Here is a 19629-nt window from a genome sequence, read left to right on the forward strand (position 1 = left end):
GCAGCACGGGCTGAGGGAACTGCAGAGCAGCGTGCATCAAGACAAGCCAGAGGCTGCACAGTGCCCTCTGCAGAATAGGCTTTGGAGGGCTTCATGAGACCTCCTTTGCCAGTATTAAATGATAATGGCGTTTTCCCTTTTCTGTAAATAAACAGGTGTTAGGATGTTAAAACACCAAATTAAAACCTTTGCAAGGAATCATGTCTGCATTAACCACATATACTTGGGGGGGTCCACTTCTTATAACTTTTTCTTCAGGCTTTCTGAAACACCCTTGTCATCATCATCCAGTTGACAGATAAATGGATAAACGGAACGACGGGCTTTTAAAATAGATCAGTATCTATGCATGTATATGTTATTTTTTCAATAGAAGACAAGTTTTTAAATGTTTTTTTACCCCCGGGCAAAGTCGAGTAATTCCTGATGGTATAGAGATATATATGTGTATATATAAATATGAAGATATGTGTGTATATATAAATGTGCTGCAAATTCCCGCCTATTTATTTACGAGGCGTGTCGGAAAAACTTAGGGGGGGGTGTGGGGGAGTGACGTCATTTTCACGCGATGAGAACTGGCGGCCATTTTGGGGAGGGAAAAACCCCTATTTTTAATATTATTACTATAAATATCACAATATACAATTCACGTGCGGTGTCGTAGGATACGATTAGCACTAATAACGATAAATAATAGTGAAAATGAATTGAAATTATAATTAATGATTGACGTCAACGCACAGCTTTACCCCCCCCCCAGCCAAAGGTCCCCTCCGTAAGATGGCGACGGCGGCTTCACTTTGGCGCCAAAATGTTGAAGTTAATCTTCTCTTAGCAACCAACCAAGCAAGGAGGGAGGGGCGGACATTCACCACAGACATCCTCGTGTGGTCGAGCGTCGCTCTCAAGAACATCGTGGCACGGACGGCGTCAACTTTTAACGAGTTTTTCTCCTCACCTCCTGCTCACGACCGTGAACATTTAAAGCGACGGAACCATCGATACACGCGGTACTTTATATCGACCATCGATACACGCGGAACTTTATATCGACCATCGATACACGCGGTACCTTATATCGACCATCGATACACGCGGAACTTTATATCGATCCTCTGCTCCAACTTAACCACCACCACGCGGCCGAACGCCTCTGTTGTTTTTTCCGACCGCGACTCTCCTCACCGCGGTGCGTCGCGGTTTTTAGGATTGTTTTGTTATTTTCTGGAGGAATTCGATCTTATTGTTATCCCCTCCCCACGCGCCCTCAGATGTCCAGTAGTTTGTGTCGATTTTTGTTCTTTAAAACACAAAGTAGGTAAAAGCGAGCGGCCAGGTGCGATTGTTTTAACGTTTTAATTTAATTGTCCCGCGATGCGGTTTACGATGCTCGCCCCCTCGTTAGTTCGCCTCCAGGTCGAGAGATGAAGGCGGTCGAGGAGGTGGACGAGATAGAGGAGGTGGAAGAGGCGGAGGAGGCGGTGGAAGAGGTGGACGAGGAGGCGGAGGAGGCGCGCGAGGTGGAGGTGGTGGACGAGGCGCCACGCGGCGGAGGTGGACGACGCGGACGACACGGACGAGGCTGAAGGTGGACGAGGAGGTTGTGTGGTGGTAGGTGAGGTAGAGGGGTACGAGGTGGAGGTAGAAGGGATCGTGGTGGACGAGGTGGAGGTTGTGGGGTGGTATGTGAGGTGGAGGGGTTCGTGGTGGACGAGAAGGAGGTGGAGGGGTTCGTGGTGGACGAGGTGGACGAGGTGGTGGTGCAGGAGAGATGGGAGGCCGAGGGGAAACTTTGAATCGATGTGAATGTAAGTGACGCGCTACCAAAAACAAAAGCCTTTTGGTTGACGGTAAAGTGTAACACAAATCCTATTGACTTCAATCAATACAGTGTGTGTATTGTTGTACGTGGACAGACGGATTTACGAAGGTTATGTGTGCACCATTGTCTGCTGGACATACTTGATGCGATGATTCTTCCTCTTTTTAAAAAGTCTTCCAAGAACATCTTTGCCCTAAACCCGAAACGCTTTATTATTGATCCGCCTTTTACAGTATTGTATATCTCCCAGAAGTATTTTCTCCTGATAGGTATGGTTTGTATCTATTTAAATATACCTTGTATCGTCAATAAACGGTTACTAAATTAGTGAGAAAGTAATCGACTACCGTGGGCTTTCTTAAGGCAATCGGTAAAATAATATATATTTGAAGCTTTTATTTATTAGGCCCCAGCGCTCGTTTCCGGCCAAAGGTAAAATTTCGTCTTAAAATATATTATTTATTTTAACGTAAGATTACAATGCAGTTTACAAGGGGCAACTTTACCATAAAAAGTGTAAAGAAATGTGATTTTGTTAAGTGAAATCGTTTACATTAAGACTATGCTATACTATATAGTAAACCACGCATGGTAAATTATGTTGAACGTTATTAACGTGCAAAACGTTTAACCGGTGTTTTTAATATACAGTATAATGTTATACTGGTAGGAACGAAGTGGACCAGACCACCAATAGATTAATGTGTCCGTCCGTTCGTCTGTCCGACAAGATGGCCACCCGCTCCCCCTGCGATCTGTGAACTAAACAAGATGGCCGTCGCTTCCGGCGCCTCACGGCGAAACTTTAAACTTCGCTTCAAAATTACTTTACTGAAACGCAGCACGTTTTTTAAAAAAAATACTTTACTGAAACGCAGCACGTTTTTTTAACACAGAGACAAGAAACATTTATTAACACAGACGAGATACATTTAATCGCCTTATTTGTGCACGAAAAGCACGGCGCGAGGCCTAGTGCGGCAGGCTTCGCGAGGCCTTGTGCGGCAGGCTTATTAACACAGAGATGAGATACATTTAATCGCCTTAATTGTGCACGAAAAGCGCGGCTTCGCGAGGCCTACTGCAGAGGCTTTGCGAGGCCTAGTGCAGAAGGCTTCGCTAAGTTTACTGCAGAGAAGGCTTCGCGAGGCCTAGTGCAGCAGGCTTCGCGAGGCCTAGTGCGGCAGGCTTCGCGAGGCCTAGTGCGGCAGGCTTATTAACACAGAAACGAGATACATTTAATCGCCTTATTTGTGCACGAAAAGCACGGCGCGAGGCCTAGTGCGGCAGGCTTCGCAAGGCCTAGTGCGGCAGGCTTATTAACCCAGAGACGAGATAAATTTAATCGCCTTATTTGTGCACGAAAAGCGCGGCTTCGCGAGGCCTGCAGAGGCTTCGCGAGGCCTAGTGCAGAAGGCTTCGCTAAGTCTACTGCAGAGCAGGCTTCGCGAGGCCTAGTAGCAGGCTTCGCGAGGCCTAGTGTGGCAGGCTTCGCGAGGCCTAGTGCAGAAGGTGGTGGTCAATTAATCTCAGATGTGATCGTTTGGAAATGAAAGACTACGAGTCTTTAAATCTCACAGCGTTTCTTGTCAAAACAAACACTTTTAATTAACGTTACACTAGAATACAGTAATTTTTTCTTTAACTCCTCTATACCCGGTCGATATCCCTGTACCGGTACTAAGTATTATTCCTACCAGCCCACCCCGCAGGGTCCTGTTCACTTTAACTTGTTCCCGCCAAAAGGTGTTGTGGAAATGGCATTTTAAACGTTTATAGAGTTTTGTTAATTTAACATGCGGTTTCTAATGGCAGCTTTACCTCGAACATTGTAAGAAACGTGATTCATTTATGATTATATTTAACACATTATGACATGTTCAATAATGATCGTTAACAGCTGCATTGTTTACATCATGAGATGATATTACTGCAATAAAGTTATGGATGCAATAAAGTTGTTTACACACTTGTGAAGTATTGGAAAATGACGGCAGGAAACTCCTTGACGGGAACACACTTCTTTTATTAAATCTTGACTTGTAACAATACAACGCGTGGCCTCTCTTCTTCACAATGCGGTCACCATACAACGGTACAACTCGTGACCTCTTCTTCTTCACCCTACGCTTCTCTTGACTCTCTGGATTCTGTGCTGCTGGCTCTCTGTGCCTCGTGTAGACTCCGCGCCTCGGCTACACTCTTCTCTCGCCTCGTGTAGACTCTGCGCCTCTGCTACACTCTCCACTCGCCTCGTGTAGACTTTGCATCTCTCTCTCTGGCTACACCGTATGCATACTCGGCTCGTGTAGACCTTCCTCTCTCTCTGGCTACACCGTATGCATACTCGGCTCGTGTAGACCTTTCTCTCTGGCTACACACTATACATCACTCAGCTCGTGTAGACCGTTCTCTCTCTCTGGCTACACACTATACATTACTCAGCTCGTGTAGACCGTTCTCTCTCTCTGGCTACACACTATACATTACTCAGCTCGTGTAGACCGTTCTCTCTCTCTGGCTACACACTATACAGTACTCTCCTCTACTCTCCATTACTCTCCTCTCCGGGCTCTATCTCTGCACCTTCGTCTTCATTCTTAGATGGTTCCACTTCTGCCCCCTGCTCCTCTGTGCATCACCTTATATACCTCTTCTTCCCGGGAGACGGAGCGGATGCGGACCTCAACGTCGGCACCGCTCCTCAGTTACCCAATCCCCACGCGCTATCCCTACGATCCGGTTCCGCTCAGCGCGTGTTTCCACTCCCCGACCAATCACACCGCGCTGCTACTCGATCACTCCCTCTGGGCGCGTCACCGGCACACAGCCAATCAGCAGCACTACCCCCACCCGCGCACTGACGCCTGCTCCTCCCCGTCAGCGCGCGTCACCACACACACACCCGTACATACGCGCTGGCACACGACATATACCCCCAGCGCGTATCACCACTACATCACCCCCTCCCACATAGCTCGCAGCCGGCCCGGCTGCTAACAACAACCAACCGCGACGATAAAACGACAACCAACAAAAAAAAACCCCGTAACCCCCCGAGTGTGCCCCGTAACATAACACAACAACAACAACAACAACAAGAATAACTATGTACAGATTGACAATGAACACGAAAAGTCAACAATAACACGATACGAGCAAATTCGAAAAACGAACGCGCCCCACGTCCCTGCGACTACACGCAGTGACGAGGCGCTCCAACTGCCCCGACTCCTCACGAGGCAGGTCATGCAAAGTAGCACGACCTGGCGCGAGTCTGTCTGGCTGGTCCATCGTATGGGGCGGGACACTGACGACCGTCCGGCGGTTCCGGCTGCTCCAGACGGCGCGGAACGGGCCTGAAAGGGCCGGCCCCGCCGCGGAGATCCGGCCGCCGGTGATCGGCAGCTGTCAGTTCCGAGACACCTGGGAGCAGATCAGGCGAAAATACGTGTGGATCAGGCAGAGACATTTCCCCCTCTGGGTCGCCGGTCACGTCACACGCCCGGCCATCACGACACAAGGGGAGGCCATATGGAGGCGAGAACGGTTTCAGTCGGGAGGGGTGAACGTACCAACGGCGCTTTCCCCACTTTATCTGAACGCACTGGGGCCGTGCAACGCGCACGACCTCCACGGGTCCCCTCCACGGTCTCAACAATTTAGGCGACGTAGCCAAGGGTGCCTGAGGGCAATGCAGCCAGGCCCTGTCACCTGGTTTCCATTCGTGCATGGACACCTTCCGTGCCCGCAACCGTTCATTAGCAATTTGGCGAGCCCGCGAATTAAGCCGTGCGGCCTCCCTCGCCTCTGTCAGCTTGTGAATATTAAACTTAATATGTTCTGCCAAATTAGAATTAGTTCGTGGAGCGGACAGGCCAAGTTGCGTTTCCATTGGCGGGTCAGCTTCCCGACCGTACATCAAATAGAATGGGGAAAACCCCGTAGCTGCATGGGGGGCCATTCTATACGCGGCAAGGACTCCCGGGACCTGCAGGTCCCAATCTACATGTGCCTCGCACACCTGCTGGCACAGCATGGAAGTCAAAGTTTTGTGGAGTCTCTCCACCATCCCGTCAGTCTGCGGGTGGTACGGGGAGGTATGCACCTTCTTGGTACCCAACAGATCGCACACCTCTTGCAACAATTTACTCGAAAAATTTTTACCTTGGTCGGTCAGCAGGCGTTCGGGAGCCCCCTTGTCCAGGACATAGCCCTGGACGAAGGCATCCGTCACAGCCGCTGCCGACTGGTTAGCGAGAGGCCACGCCATAGGCCATCGGGTAAAGTATTCGACCCCCACTAACAAATATTTATTCCCTCTCGGCGTGACTGGGAAGGGCCCCAAAATATCGAGTGCAACGAGCTCGTTGGTACGCGAGACCTGAATAGATTGCAGCGGTGGATTAGCTGCCACGGCCGGTGGTTTACGCCTGGCGCACTCAACGCACCCCTTCAGAATATGTACCACATCACTTCCCATTCCCGGCCAGTAATAGTCACGCTGAAGCAGGGCAAGCGTCTTGTTAACTCCCAAGTGCAAGAGGCGTTCGTGTGCCGCCAAGACAACCCTCCCCCTCACAGCGGAAGGCACCACGAGTGCGTTCCGCCGGGACAAACTGTCCCATCTCAATAACACGCCCTGCTCAAGTACATAGGAGCCGGTACGCTCCTGGTCCCCCTCGGGACCCCCAACCTTGCGGCGCAATGCTAGCAGCGAGCTGTCCGCCATCTGGAGGCGGCCCCATTCGCTGAGCGACAGCGAGAGCAGCGAGTCCCGACCCTGAGAGGCAGTGGAATCATCCCCGATCGGTGCGCCCGCTGTCGCAGCCAGTGCCCCCATCTCCCCCGCAAGCGTCGGTTTACAGCGCGCCGATCCCGACAAACACGCGCATTCATCACAAGGCAACAACCGCGACAAGCAATCGGCATTTGTGTGTCGCAACCCCTTACGGTACGTAGTCGTAAACTGATAGTCCTGGAGGACTTCCAACCAACGCGACAACTGGCCCGAGGGCTGGGCGACCCTCAATGAATACTGTAGCGCCGCGTGGTCCGTTCGGACTGTAAAGTGACGACCATAGAGATATGGCCTAAACTGCTGCACAAAAAAAACAATGGCAAGCAGCTCGCGACGGGTGACACAGTAGCGCTGCTCCGCCGGAGACAACACCCTACTACCGTAGGCGACAACTCTTTCAACACCCCCAACGACTTGGGATAGCACCCCCCCAATGCCCGTGTTGCTAGCATCCGTGTCCAGCAAAAAGGGACTGGCAAAATCGGGATAACACAAGGGTGGGGCACCCACCAAGGCGTCCCGGAGGGAGCGAAACGCGGCCTCCTCCTCCGGTCCCCATTTGAACTTCACTCCCTTCGCCGTTAGAGCGTGCAAGGGTTTTGCAATAGTGGCGAAGTGCTCAACGAACCGCCGATAATAAGAAGCAAACCCGATGAAACTACGCACGTCGGAAACGGACGTAGGTGTCGGCCACGAACCGACACAATCCGTCTTCGCGGGATCGGTGGAGATCCCCGAAGAATCGACAATGTGACCCAAGTATCTAACGGACCTACGAAGGAGGTGACATTTGGCCGGTTTAAATTTCAACTTAGCCGATCGCATTCGCAAGAACACCCCTCTCAATCGCCGGAGGTGTTCTTCAAACGTTTTACTGAAAACAATGACATCGTCCATATAAATCAAGCATGTATCCCACTGCAAGCCCGACAAAACCAGCTCCATAAGTCGCTGAAACGTCGCTGGAGAGGAGTGAAGTCCCATGGGTAACCGGTTAAACTGGAACAGCCCCCCTGGAGTCCGAAATGCTGTCTTAGGTTTCGACTCTTCGTCGAGCGGCAACTGCCAAAACCCCGATAACAAATCAAGAGTCGAAAAATATCGCGCACCAGACAATGCATCGAGGGACTCATCCATCCTGGGGAGCGGATACGCGTCAGCAACAGAGATCTTATTCAGGCGACGGAAATCAACGCAGAATCGCAGGGACCCGTCCTGCTTCTTAACCAGCACAATAGGCGCTCCCCACGGACTAGAGGAGGGCGAAATAATATCGGCTTCTAGCATATCGTTAACAGCCGACTGAACATGTTCCTTTTCCACGGGACTCAGTCGGAAGGGATTTAGCCTGACCGGCGCCGCATCGCCCGTTTCAATGTGATGGTGCAACAAATCCGTGCACCCAATGTCATACTTATGTTTACTGAATACATCAGAGAATTCAATGAGCAACTCGCGCAGCGCACCCAACTGCGCCGCCGACAAATCGTCCGAGGCGGCACATAGCGAATGGACCCACTCAAGGTCTTCCCTTGGCTCAACGTTCCGCGCGGGGCTCGAGCCCACCTGCGCAACCAACCCATCATCCCCAGGGACCTGCGCCGCGTGAGCCAGCACGGTGCCCTGCGGAATGACAGCTGGTCGCGACCCCGCGTTCAAAACCATCACAAACGGATCCCTGTCAGCCCGCACCAAAGTGTGAGCCACCGATAAATCAAGACCCCCGACAGCCTTGTTAGAAGGACCCAAAAGCATACTCTGTCCCGAAGCCTCCCTCACCCATGGTTTCCGCAACCGGAGGGGAATCAACATCTGTGAACCCGGGGGCACTTGCACTGTCTGCGTCGCCACCGCTTGTATCGTAGCGCACGCCGTCCGAACGTCAGTAGGGCCCGTCAAAAATGAAATCCGGCGACCCGATGGCAGTTCAATGCATCGTTGATCGATAAGAATTTTAATAGGCATTTTAGCCAAAAAATCAGTGCCCAAAAGACACGGAACTGCCAAAGAAGACGAAACGAAAACGGGTCCCGACAATTTGATATCTCCAATGCAAATGGACGCCCTAACCTGACCGATAATGCCCAACGATCCCCCATTAGCGGCGTAAAATGGCACATCCACTGGAAGCAGCGGACGACATTGGACTGGAAGAATATTATAAATGAGGTCCGATATAATAGTTGCCGATGCCCCCGTGTCCACTAACACCCTAATCTCAACCCCATCAATAGATCCCGTAACAACGGACGAACCCGCCGAAGCAGCCACAATTCTATGCCCCAATTCCGCCCATTCAATGTCTCCCTGGTCCCGGCCGAACCCCCCTCGCCGAACCGAATCCCCGAACCTTAACCGGCCCTCCTCCGCCGCAACGCGGCGTCCCATGTGTGCCGAATAAACAGGCCGAGCGTGTGAGGTGCCGCGACTTGCCGGGGATTGTAGAGATGACTTGGGCTCTCGGTCGTCGTCCAGCCGAGCTCCCATGGCGCGCTGCCGCGGAGCGCGGCACCCGGACGCCACGTGGCCCCGGAGGCCGCAGTTATAGCACGTGACGAGGGTCGGAGTAGATCTTGGTTGCTCCGACTTTCGGCCCGATCGCAGAGGCGACCGGGCCCCCGGCCTCCAGTCCCCTGGTCGTCCCGTGGCAAACGCCTCCTCTCGTGGGCTGACGACTTGGGGTTCGGCGACCACCAAACCCGGGGCTGCGACGACAGCAGCGTTGCAACCAACGCCTTGCTTCCGTTGTAGGGCCTCGTGCGCTTGAATACTCGTGGCGACTCTCAAAGAAGAAATATCAATCTCGTCAGCTGTGTTGATAGGGACCCCCAGGTCCTGCGCCAACTTGAGCAGCTGCTCCAAAACCATCGCGTCTTGGCCCTCCTCGTCCATCCGAGGGAACGCAGCATCAGCAAGAGCCAGCAACGCCGTGCGATAGGCCAGCGCGGTCTCCGTGGCCGCTTTCCATCTTGCGTAGAACTGATGGCGGCACGTAGAGGGAGGTCCGTAGACCCTGGCCAACAAACCCAGCGCATCCTTCAGCGTGGAGCAGTCCGACTTCCGTGCAGCCCTGAAGGCCGCGAGCGCATCGTCGTCCAGCATGGCGGGCAATGCCCGCAGCGCCGTAGCATCGGACCACGCTGACATCTCTTGATGCGCCAAAAACCTTCGCTGAAATTGGCCCCAGTCTCCGCCTTCCGCCTTGAAGGCTGACAACGTGGGCAGGCGCTGCTGAAAAATGAAGTCATCCGCCTCGTGGTTCCTCTCCGCCTGTCCGTCGGTGTCTAAGATGGCGGCTCCAGCAGCAGACGTAAAATGGCGGACCCCCTCGCGCGCTGATGACGTCGATGCGCGCGCTTGGGAACCCACCACCACGTGGCGCTCGCCGTTCCCGCCAAAAGTAGGCCCAGGCGCAATGGCGGGAATCCCCCATTCGTTTTGGCGGGAATCTGCGGGGCGACCTTGTAAAATGTCCCCCACCGTCCCCGCTCCTCCCGACGAGCTGATCTCCGCCAAGATGGACGCGGCGGCGAGCAGCAGCTCCGCCAGTCGGGAGTGCGCCTCACGAAGCCCGGCGTCGGTCCCCGGTCGCTCGGTCGGCGCCGTCGACGGACCCTGTAGCGTGGGCAGGTCCTCTTCCTCACCCCCCGCCACCAGCGGCCCCGAGTCGTCCAGGTCTTCCTCGCGGTCAATCCCGTGGGTCCTACGGGTCTTCCTTGTCTCCATGCTTGGAAGCCCGTTTCACTTCTGACGCCAGATGAAGTATTGGAAAATGACGGCAGGAAACTCCTTGACGGGAACACACTTCTTTTATTAAATCTTGACTTGTAACAATACAACGCGTGGCCTCTCTTCTTCACAATGCGGTCACCATACAACGGTACAACTCGTGACCTCTTCTTCTTCACCCTACGCTTCTCTTGACTCTCTGGATTCTGTGCTGCTGGCTCTCTGTGCCTCGTGTAGACTCCGCGCCTCGGCTACACTCTTCTCTCGCCTCGTGTAGACTCTGCGCCTCTGCTACACTCTCCACTCGCCTCGTGTAGACTTTGCATCTCTCTCTCTGGCTACACCGTATGCATACTCGGCTCGTGTAGACCTTCCTCTCTCTCTGGCTACACCGTATGCATACTCGGCTCGTGTAGACCTTTCTCTCTCTCTGGCTACACACTATACATCACTCAGCTCGTGTAGACCGTTCTCTCTCTCTGGCTACACACTATACATTACTCAGCTCGTGTAGACCGTTCTCTCTCTCTGGCTACACACTATACATTACTCAGCTCGTGTAGACCGTTCTCTCTCTCTGGCTACACACTATACAGTACTCTCCTCTACTCTCCATTACTCTCCTCTCCGGGCTCTATCTCTGCACCTTCGTCTTCATTCTTAGATGGTTCCACTTCTGCCCCCTGCTCCTCTGTGCATCACCTTATATACCTCTTCTTCCCGGGAGACGGAGCGGATGCGGACCTCAACGTCGGCACCGCTCCTCAGTTACCCAATCCCCACGCGCTATCCCTACGATCCGGTTCCGCTCAGCGCGTGTTTCCACTCCCCGACCAATCACACCGCGCTGCTACCCGATCACTCCCTCTGGGCGCGTCACCGGCACACAGCCAATCAGCAGCACTACCCCCACCCGCGCACTGACGCCTGCTCCTCCCCGTCAGCGCGCGTCACCACACACACACCCGTACATACGCGCTGGCACACGACATATACCCCCAGCGCGTATCACCACTACACTTGCATAACTGCATTAAAGCGTGTTCTTTGAAATTGTTGTTGACCGCGCAAGAACATCAAACTGGATACAGTACTAACATTTCCTTTAATTCGCTTAGGATTTACAACAATCTGCGTTTGCCAGTTAACGTAATATATATTTTTAAATACCGTGGCTTCAAAACACGGTTAACCATTTCCACACAAATGAACGAAGCATTGTGTATCTTAAAATAGAATCTTATTGTAGGAATCCAATGAGCTATGAAGCTCTTTACGCAGACGTCCAGTAAGGGGGCACGGGGTTAAAATGTTACGAAAACTGTAGTATAGGAAATGTCAGATTCACTAAAAATATTTTATTTCACCAAGTAAAGTCCACAGCTTTTAGGTTCTTTAGTTTGACAATACAGTAACGCCATTGAGAGTGAGTATCTTGTAGTCTAGACAATACGGTAACCATTGAGAGTGGGGGTCTTGTAGTCTAGACAATACGGTAACGCCATATTGAGGGTCTTATAGTCTAGACCAGGGGTCGGCAACCTACGGCTCCGGAGCCGCATGCGGCTCTTTACGGGCTGCTTCTTGACGATATGTACGTATGTACATAGATGCATTGCGGCTCTTGAAATACTGAATTTTGTACCGAATTGGAAAGAAATGGCTCTTCTTGTTATTTTGGTTGCCGACCCCTGGTCTAGACAATATGGTAACACCATTGAGATTCGGGGGTCTTATAGTCTAGACCAGGGGTCGGCAACCTACGGCTCCGGAGCCGCATGCGGCTCTTTACGGGCTGCTTCTTGACGATATGTACGTATGTACAGTATATGTACATAGATGCATTGCGGCTCTTGAAATACTGAATTTTGTACCGAATTGGAAAGAAATGGCTCTTCTTGTTATTTTGGTTGCCGACCCCTGGTCTAGACAATACCGTAACACCATTGAGAGTGAAGGGGTCTTATAGTCTAGACATTACGGTAACACCATTGAGAGTGGGGGTCTTGTAGTCTAGACAATACGGTAACGCCATTGAGAGTGAGGGGTCTTATAGTCTAGACCAATGGTTCTTAACCTTGTTGGAGGTACTGAACCCCACCAGTTTCATATGCGCATTCACCGAACCCTTCTTAATTGGAAAAATAAAATATGATTTTTTCAAATTCAAAACATAGGTATATGTTTTACTGGTGCACAAAATGAACCGTGCATCAACATCACTGTGTTCAAAGAACAAAACCAGCAAAACATGATTTTCACACAAAAACAAAATAATGAATACTTACTGCAAATCAGTATGACTTCTGCTGTTGCCTTTCAGAGACCAGTTCAGAAATACGTGGCTTCACCTTGGCAAGTGCCACTCTCATGTCATTTTCGCAACAAAGTCTGTTCCTTTCTTCGTTTTTATGTCCAGCATCCTCGAAAAGGATTTCTCGCAAATATATGTTGTAACAAACGGTATGAAAATCTCCAGGGTTTTCTTAGCAATAACAGGGTACGTTACCATTTGTTGACACCAAAACGTTGAGAGCGTTGTTGTTCTGAAGAGTTGCTGTTGAACCTGGCTCTGCTGAATTTCAATGATTTCGTCGAGGTGTTCATCATTGACATCTGCTGTCTCAACACTAAACGTGAACGGCTGTCTCACCCATGCTGGATATGACTCTCTTGTAGGGAAGTACCCGTTGAGAGACTTTGCAAGCTCATCTAAGTGCGTTGCAATTGTTTGCTTCAGTTCCGCTGGTACATAAATGTCTCCGATTCCAGATGCATCTTCGATCTTACTTACATAGTCGTCCAGCAGGGGAACGTTTGCGAAGTTATCGTTCTCTGTTCGTCGTTTCCATAACGGTAGCTTTTTTTGAAAAGCCTTCAGGTTTTCTTCCACTTCAATGATGTTGACTCCACCGCCCTGCATCTGCTGATTTAGAGCTGCGAAGATATCAGTCATGTACGCTAAAATGAGAATGAACTCAGAATTTTTGAAGCAATCTGCATGACAATGTTGGTGCTCTTGCAATAACAGGGCTAATTCCACACGCATGGGAAAAACACGAGTCAGCACCTGTCCCCGGGATAACCACCGAACGTTAGAATGGTACAGAAGTACCTCGAATTCAGAGCCCATTTCTTTACACATCTCACTGAAGATGCGGTGCCTCAGAGCACTATTTCGCACATAGTTCACGCATTCCACTACAATTTTTAATACTTTTTTCAGTTTTGGAGGCAAGGTTTTTGTTGCCAACGCATTCCTGTGCAGAATACAATGCGTAACAATGATGTGTGGTGCATCGGCTTTCACTAGCGCACCAAAACCAGACTTTCTTCCCAGCATGACTGGAGCTCCGTCCGAACAAACTGCAGAAACCATATCTCACGAAAGATTGTTGTCTTTGAATAAGTCATCCACAAGTTTCTTCACATCGGCTGCCTTAGTTGTTGTAAGAGGTTTATAAAAAAAAAAATCTTCCTTTATCACGTCGTCTTTCACATAGCGCACGAATACAGCAAGCTGGCTTAGATTGGAAACGTCTGTGGTCTCGTCGAGTTGCAGGCTGAATTTTGCTGGGCTTGAAATCAGATCTGCAACTACTTGAGCCAAGATGTCTTTGCTCATGTCCTCTATTCTGTCGCTGATGGTGTCATTTGAAAGAGGAATTTGGGATAACGTAACTTCAGTCACTTTTCCCAGCATGATATTCGCCATCTTCAACACAGCTTGTTTTATGAGTGTTTCACCAATGGTGTGTGGTTTGCCCTGCTTTGCGATCAGGTAAGCAACTTCGTACGATGCTGTGAGGATCGGTTTGTTGATGGGTACATAGCCGAGAACAGGCAGAGTAGCCTTTTCATCGAATCTGGCTCTCTTCACCTTGAATTTAGCGAGCGTTGTGTTCTTGTATTCCCCATCTCCATGCAGCTTAAGGAAGTGTTCCCTTAGTTTTGCCGGTGCTAGACTGGAATTGCTCAACTTGGCATTGCAAATCATGCAGTTAGGACGCTAACTCCCATCACGTTTCGTTATACATGTGAATCCATATTGTACATATTCGTCCGACCACTTTCTTTTTTTGCTCGACATAGTATGAAGGGATTAAAATATTAAGAAAGAAATCACACGACGTACCATCACGACAGTCACAAGTCGACTACCGAGCGCACCAAATTCCCTGCAGCACAGATAGGCCAAGCGATGTAGCGTGATCACTTGCAGCCAATGATGGCCAAGCCGGACGTGTCATAACGAATCATGAGTCGGGTGTGTGTCTTAACCTCCGCCGAACCCCTGAGACTGACTCACCGAACCCCTGGGGTTCGATCGAACCCAGGTTAAGAACCACTGGTCTAGACATTACGGTAACGCCATTGAGAGTGAAGGGGTCTTATAGTCTAGACATTACGGTAACACCATTGAGAGTGAAGGGGTCTTATAGTCTAGACCAGGGGTGGGAAAACTTTTTGACTCGCGGGCCACAATGGGTTCTAAAATTGGACAGAGGGGCCGGGCCATGAACAGATGGATGGAGTGTTTGTGTGAACTAATATAAATGACATGTAAAAATCATTTCATTAAAGGATTTGGCCTTTAACAGGTAGCAAAGCATTTATTTGCAAGGCAATTTAACACATTGCACGAACATGAACAATACAAAAACATGTAACGTGACCGATCAAACATCATGAAAACATCTGAGGCCTGCGCCCAAACCAATTACCTCACTTGGACTTCTTTATTATCGACATTAACAGGTTAGAGCAGCTACGCAGGCTGTGTGTCGGAGATTTGGCTCCAACCTCGCTGCAGCAACACATCATCAGTTTCAGTGGGAACAGTGTTGTTGATCTCCCATTTTTGCCAGTGCATCCAAGTCTGGAGTTATTTTGGTTGTGGCAATTCTCAGGATAGATCTGAGGTGCTGATCCGTTAACTCTGATCTGTGACGGGCTTTGGCGTTCATGACGCTGAATGTCTGCTCACACACACACAAGTCGAGCCAAACAAAGTCAGTATCTTCTGTGCAGTCCTCCAGAGGTTTGGAAACGTGGCTCTGTTAAGTGAAGCATAAAAGTCATTCAGTTTAACAGAGTTGAACTTCTCCTTTAGGACGGAATCAGACTGAAGATCTATCAGTTCCAACTGCAGCTCCTGTGGTGCTGTTTCAGGGTCTTGTAACAGGGGACAGGACACCAGCTGAAGTGACTGTTCAATGTTTTCGAAATCAGAGAACCTACGGCAGAATTCTCCGTGCAGGTCCTCAAGTGATTTGCTGTATTTTTTTGCGTTTCGCGGTGCCTCTTCCTGCATGGCAAGTGTGGGGAAATGAGCAAAAGATTTGTTCGCAATTTGTCCGGAGAACAAAGTGAGCTTGGATTTGAAGGCTTTCACATGTTTGTATATGTCGTGAATAAACTGATCTTTCCCCTGCCGTTTCACATTCAGCTCATTCATGTGTGAAAATATGTCCACAGCAAACGCAAAGTCACTAAGCCAGTTCTTGTCGCTTAGCTCAGGGAATTCGTCAGATTTCCCCATCAACTCCAAAAATGCGATGATATCCTCTTTCAGCTCCCACACTCGTTGTAACACTTTCCCCAAACGTAACCAGCGGACACGAGAGTGGTACAGCAAGTCCTGATGATCCGCATCAGTTTCCTCCAGGAACGTAATAAACTGACGGTGCTGAAGTCAAAGTGCGCCATCTAATGTGGAAATGGGGGCATTACAAGAGGAAGGTAAAATTTTATTTAATAATAATATTTGGACAAGTTAGGCGGGCCGGATTAAAAAGGCCAACGGGCCGTATACGCCCCGGGGGCCGTACTTTGCCCATGTCTGGTCTAGACAATACGGTAACACCATTGAGAGTGAGGGGGTCATATAGTCTAGACAATACGGTAACACCATTGAGAGTGGGGGTCTTATAGTCTAGACAATACGGTAACACCATTGAGAGTCAGGGGTCTTATAGTCTAGACAATACGGTAACGCCATTGAGAGGGAGGGGGTCTTATAGTCTAGACAATACGGTAACACCTTTGAAAGTGACGGGTCTTATAGTCTAGACAATACGGTAACGCCATTGAGAGTCAGGGCTCTTATAGTCTAGACAATACGGTAACGCCATTGAGAGGGAGGGGGTCTTATAGTCTAGACCAGGGGTCGGCAACCAAAATAACAAGAGCCATTTCTTTCCAATTCGGTACAAAATTCAGTATTTCAAGAGCCGCAATGCATCTATGTACATACGTACATATCGTCAAGAAGCAGCCCGTAAAGAGCCGCATGCGGCTCCGGAGCCGTAGGTTGCCGACCCCTGGTCTAGACAATACGGTAACACCATTGAGAGTGAGGGGGTCTTATAGTCTAGACAATACGGTAACACCATTGAGAGTGGGGGTCTTATAGTCTAGACAATACGGTAACACCATTGAGAGTCAGGGGGCTTATAGTCTAGACAATACGGTAACGCCATTGAGAGGGAGGGGTCTTATAGTCTAGACAATACGGTAACACCTTTGAAAGTGACGGGTCTTATAGTCTAGACAATACGGTAACGCCATTGAGAGTCAGGGCTCTTATAGTCTAGACAATACGGTAACGCCATTGAGAGGGAGGGGGTCTTATAGTCTAGACCAGGGGTCGGCAACCAAAATAACAAGAAGAGCCATTTCTTTCCAATTCGGTACAAAATTCAGTATTTCAAGAGCCGCAATGCATCTATGTACATACGTACATATCGTCAAGAAGCAGCCCGTAAAGAGCCGCATGCGGCTCCGGAGTCGTAGGTTGCCGACCCCTGGTCTAGACAATACGGTAACACCATTGAGAGTGAGGGGGTCTTATAGTCTAGACAATACGGTAACACCATTGAGAGTGGGGGTCTTATAGTCTAGACAATACGGTAACGCCATTGAGATTCGGGGGTCTTATAGTCTAGACAATACGGTAACGCCATTGAGATTCGGGGGTCTTATAGTCTAGACAATACGGTAACGCCATTGAGAGTCAGGTGGTCTTATAGTCTAGACAATACGGTAACACCATTGAGAGTGGGGGGGTCTTGTAGTCTAGACAATACGGTAACACCATTGAGAGTGAGGGGGTCTTATAGTCTAGACTCTAGACAATACGGTAACACCATTGAGAGTGAGGGGGTCTTATAGTCTAGACAATACGGTAACACCATTGAGAGTGGGGGTCTTATAGTCTAGACCAGGGGTCCTCAAACTTTTTAAACAGGGGGCCAGTTCACTGTCCCTCAGACCGTTGGAGGGCCGGACTATAGTTAAAAAAACTATGAACAAATTCCTATGCACACTGCATATATCTTATTTTGAAGTGAAGAAACAAAACGGGAACAAATATAATATTTAAAATGAAGAACAAGTAAAGTTAAATCAACAAACTTGCCAGTATTTCAATGGGAACTATGGGCCTGCTTTTGGCTAATGAGATGGTCAATGTCCGGTTCCATATTTGTCACTGCTAGTCGTAACAAGTGATGCAAGTGTGCATCCGTTAGTCTAGATCTGGTTGGAGATTTCAAATGTTTCATTCTGGAAAAAGTCTGTTCACAGACATAAGTGCTGCCAAAGATGGTTGCCATTTTGAGTGCATGGTTCCTGAGATGAGGATATGTCTCAGAGGGGAGAGATGCATAGAAATTATGAAGGCTGCTTGACTTGAATGCGTCTTTCAGAGTCACAATTCTGCAGTTCAGCCAGTTCCATTTGGTAAATTGTATCCACATTTTCAATGTCAATAGAAAATGGGTTACGGAAAAGCTGTATGTCCTGTTCATGGAGATGAAGCTCTTTAAATCTAAATTGGAACTCCTTTTGCAATTTTTCCAGTGAATCCACACATGTTTTGTTTGGGAATTGCAACCAATGGTTTTTCCGCTAACAGATTTTGAGTTGTGGGGAGATGGCAGAAGTTTTCCTCCTTAACTTGTTTGATGAGGAGGCCTAATTTTACTTCAAATGCTTTGACATGTGATTGCATATCACAGAGGAGCTTCCCCTTTCCTTGAAGTTGCACATTGAAACTGTTGAGTAGCTCTGTTACATCTGTCAGAAAGGCAAGGTGCCATTTCCATTCTGCATCATTGAGCTCTGGTACTTCTTTGTTTTTTGAAAGCAGAAAAGCTGTAATCTGTGGAAGTCATAGAAACGTTTCAAAACTCTCCCTCGACTCAGCCAACGGACTTCTGTGTGGTACAGAACATCTTCATAGTCAACATTTAGTTCAGACAGAAATTCCTGAAATTGTCTGTGGTTTAGTGCATGAGCTATAATGAAGTTAACACAAGATACCACAATTTTCATAACAGAGTTCCACTTCAGTGATTTACTACACAGCGCTTGTTGGTGGATGAGGCAGTGTATGGCTATTGGATGAGAATGGTTATGTTTGTCCATCTCTTGGTTAATGCGAGCAATTACTCCTTTCTTAGACCCCACCATGCTAGGAGCACCATCAGTTGTCACACTGGCTAGTTTAGCCCAATTCAGCTCCAAACCATTCACAGTTTGGCAAACCTTTTCATAGATATCCTCTCCTGTAGTTGTTCCTTTGATGCTTTGCAGTGCAGCAAGCTCTTCTGTGACTTCGAAATAGTCATTCATCCCACGAATAAAAATTAGAAGTTGTGCAGAATCACGAACATCATTGCTTTCGTCGAGTGCCAAGGAAAAATAGGAAAGTTTTTTTGTAGAGTTTTGCAAATGCTGATGCAAATTGTCTCCCATTTCTTCAATCCTCCGTGTAATTGTAGGTCCTGAAAGACTCACTGTACTAAATAAATCGGCCTTCTCTGGACACGTCTCTTTGGCAACAGAAAGAAGGCATTCTTTAACAAATTCTCCCTCCACGAATGGTCTGCCAGTGCACGCTATTAGCTTGGCAACTTGAAAACTTGCTCGCAGTGACGACATATTTAGCTGCTTCTGCTTCGCAAAAGTATTTTGCTGTGTTGTTAATGTATTTTTCAGTTTTAATATTTTATCTTTTCTCATTTCTCCGACCAAACAATCATATTTATCTTTATGTTGAGTTTCAGTGTCGACGTAAATTGTATTCTTTGAACACAGACACTATATTCTGGCATATCAGACACACAGCTCTTTCCTTGTACTGCATGAAAAAGTAATCATAAGTCCACTGTTTTTTTGAATATCCTACACTCAGAGTAAATTTTTCTCTTTCTTGACATCAGTTTCCTAGGGAGTCAAAATTGCTATTAGTAAGATACCAATATATATA

General features: G+C 48.9%; 1 protein-coding gene across 1 annotated transcript; it reads left to right on the forward strand.

Moving 5' to 3' along the window:
• The first annotated feature begins 783 nt into the window (after positions 1-783).
• LOC144951915 (uncharacterized) lies at positions 784-2315 on the forward strand. The gene is made up of 2 exons (XM_078882258.1): positions 784-1013; positions 1409-2315. The coding sequence occupies exons 1-2, from the start codon at positions 784-786 to the stop codon at positions 1587-1589; spliced, it is 411 nt and encodes a 136-aa protein (XP_078738384.1). The 3' UTR covers positions 1590-2315.
• Positions 2316-19629: the final 17314 nt, after the last annotated feature.

Source organism: Lampetra fluviatilis, chromosome 64 (assembly GCF_964198595.1).
Source record: "Lampetra fluviatilis chromosome 64, kcLamFluv1.1, whole genome shotgun sequence".
NCBI classification, from domain to species: domain Eukaryota; kingdom Metazoa; phylum Chordata; class Hyperoartia; order Petromyzontiformes; family Petromyzontidae; genus Lampetra; species Lampetra fluviatilis.

Coding starts and splice junctions, on each gene's coding strand:
- LOC144951915 (XM_078882258.1), top strand. CDS start 784: ATGGCGACGGCGGCTTCACTTTGGCGCCAAAATGTTGAAGTTAATCTT. Junction 1,014..1,408: donor CGGAACCATCGATACACGCG/GTACTTTATATC, acceptor CCCCCTCGTTAG/TTCGCCTCCAGGTCGAGAGA.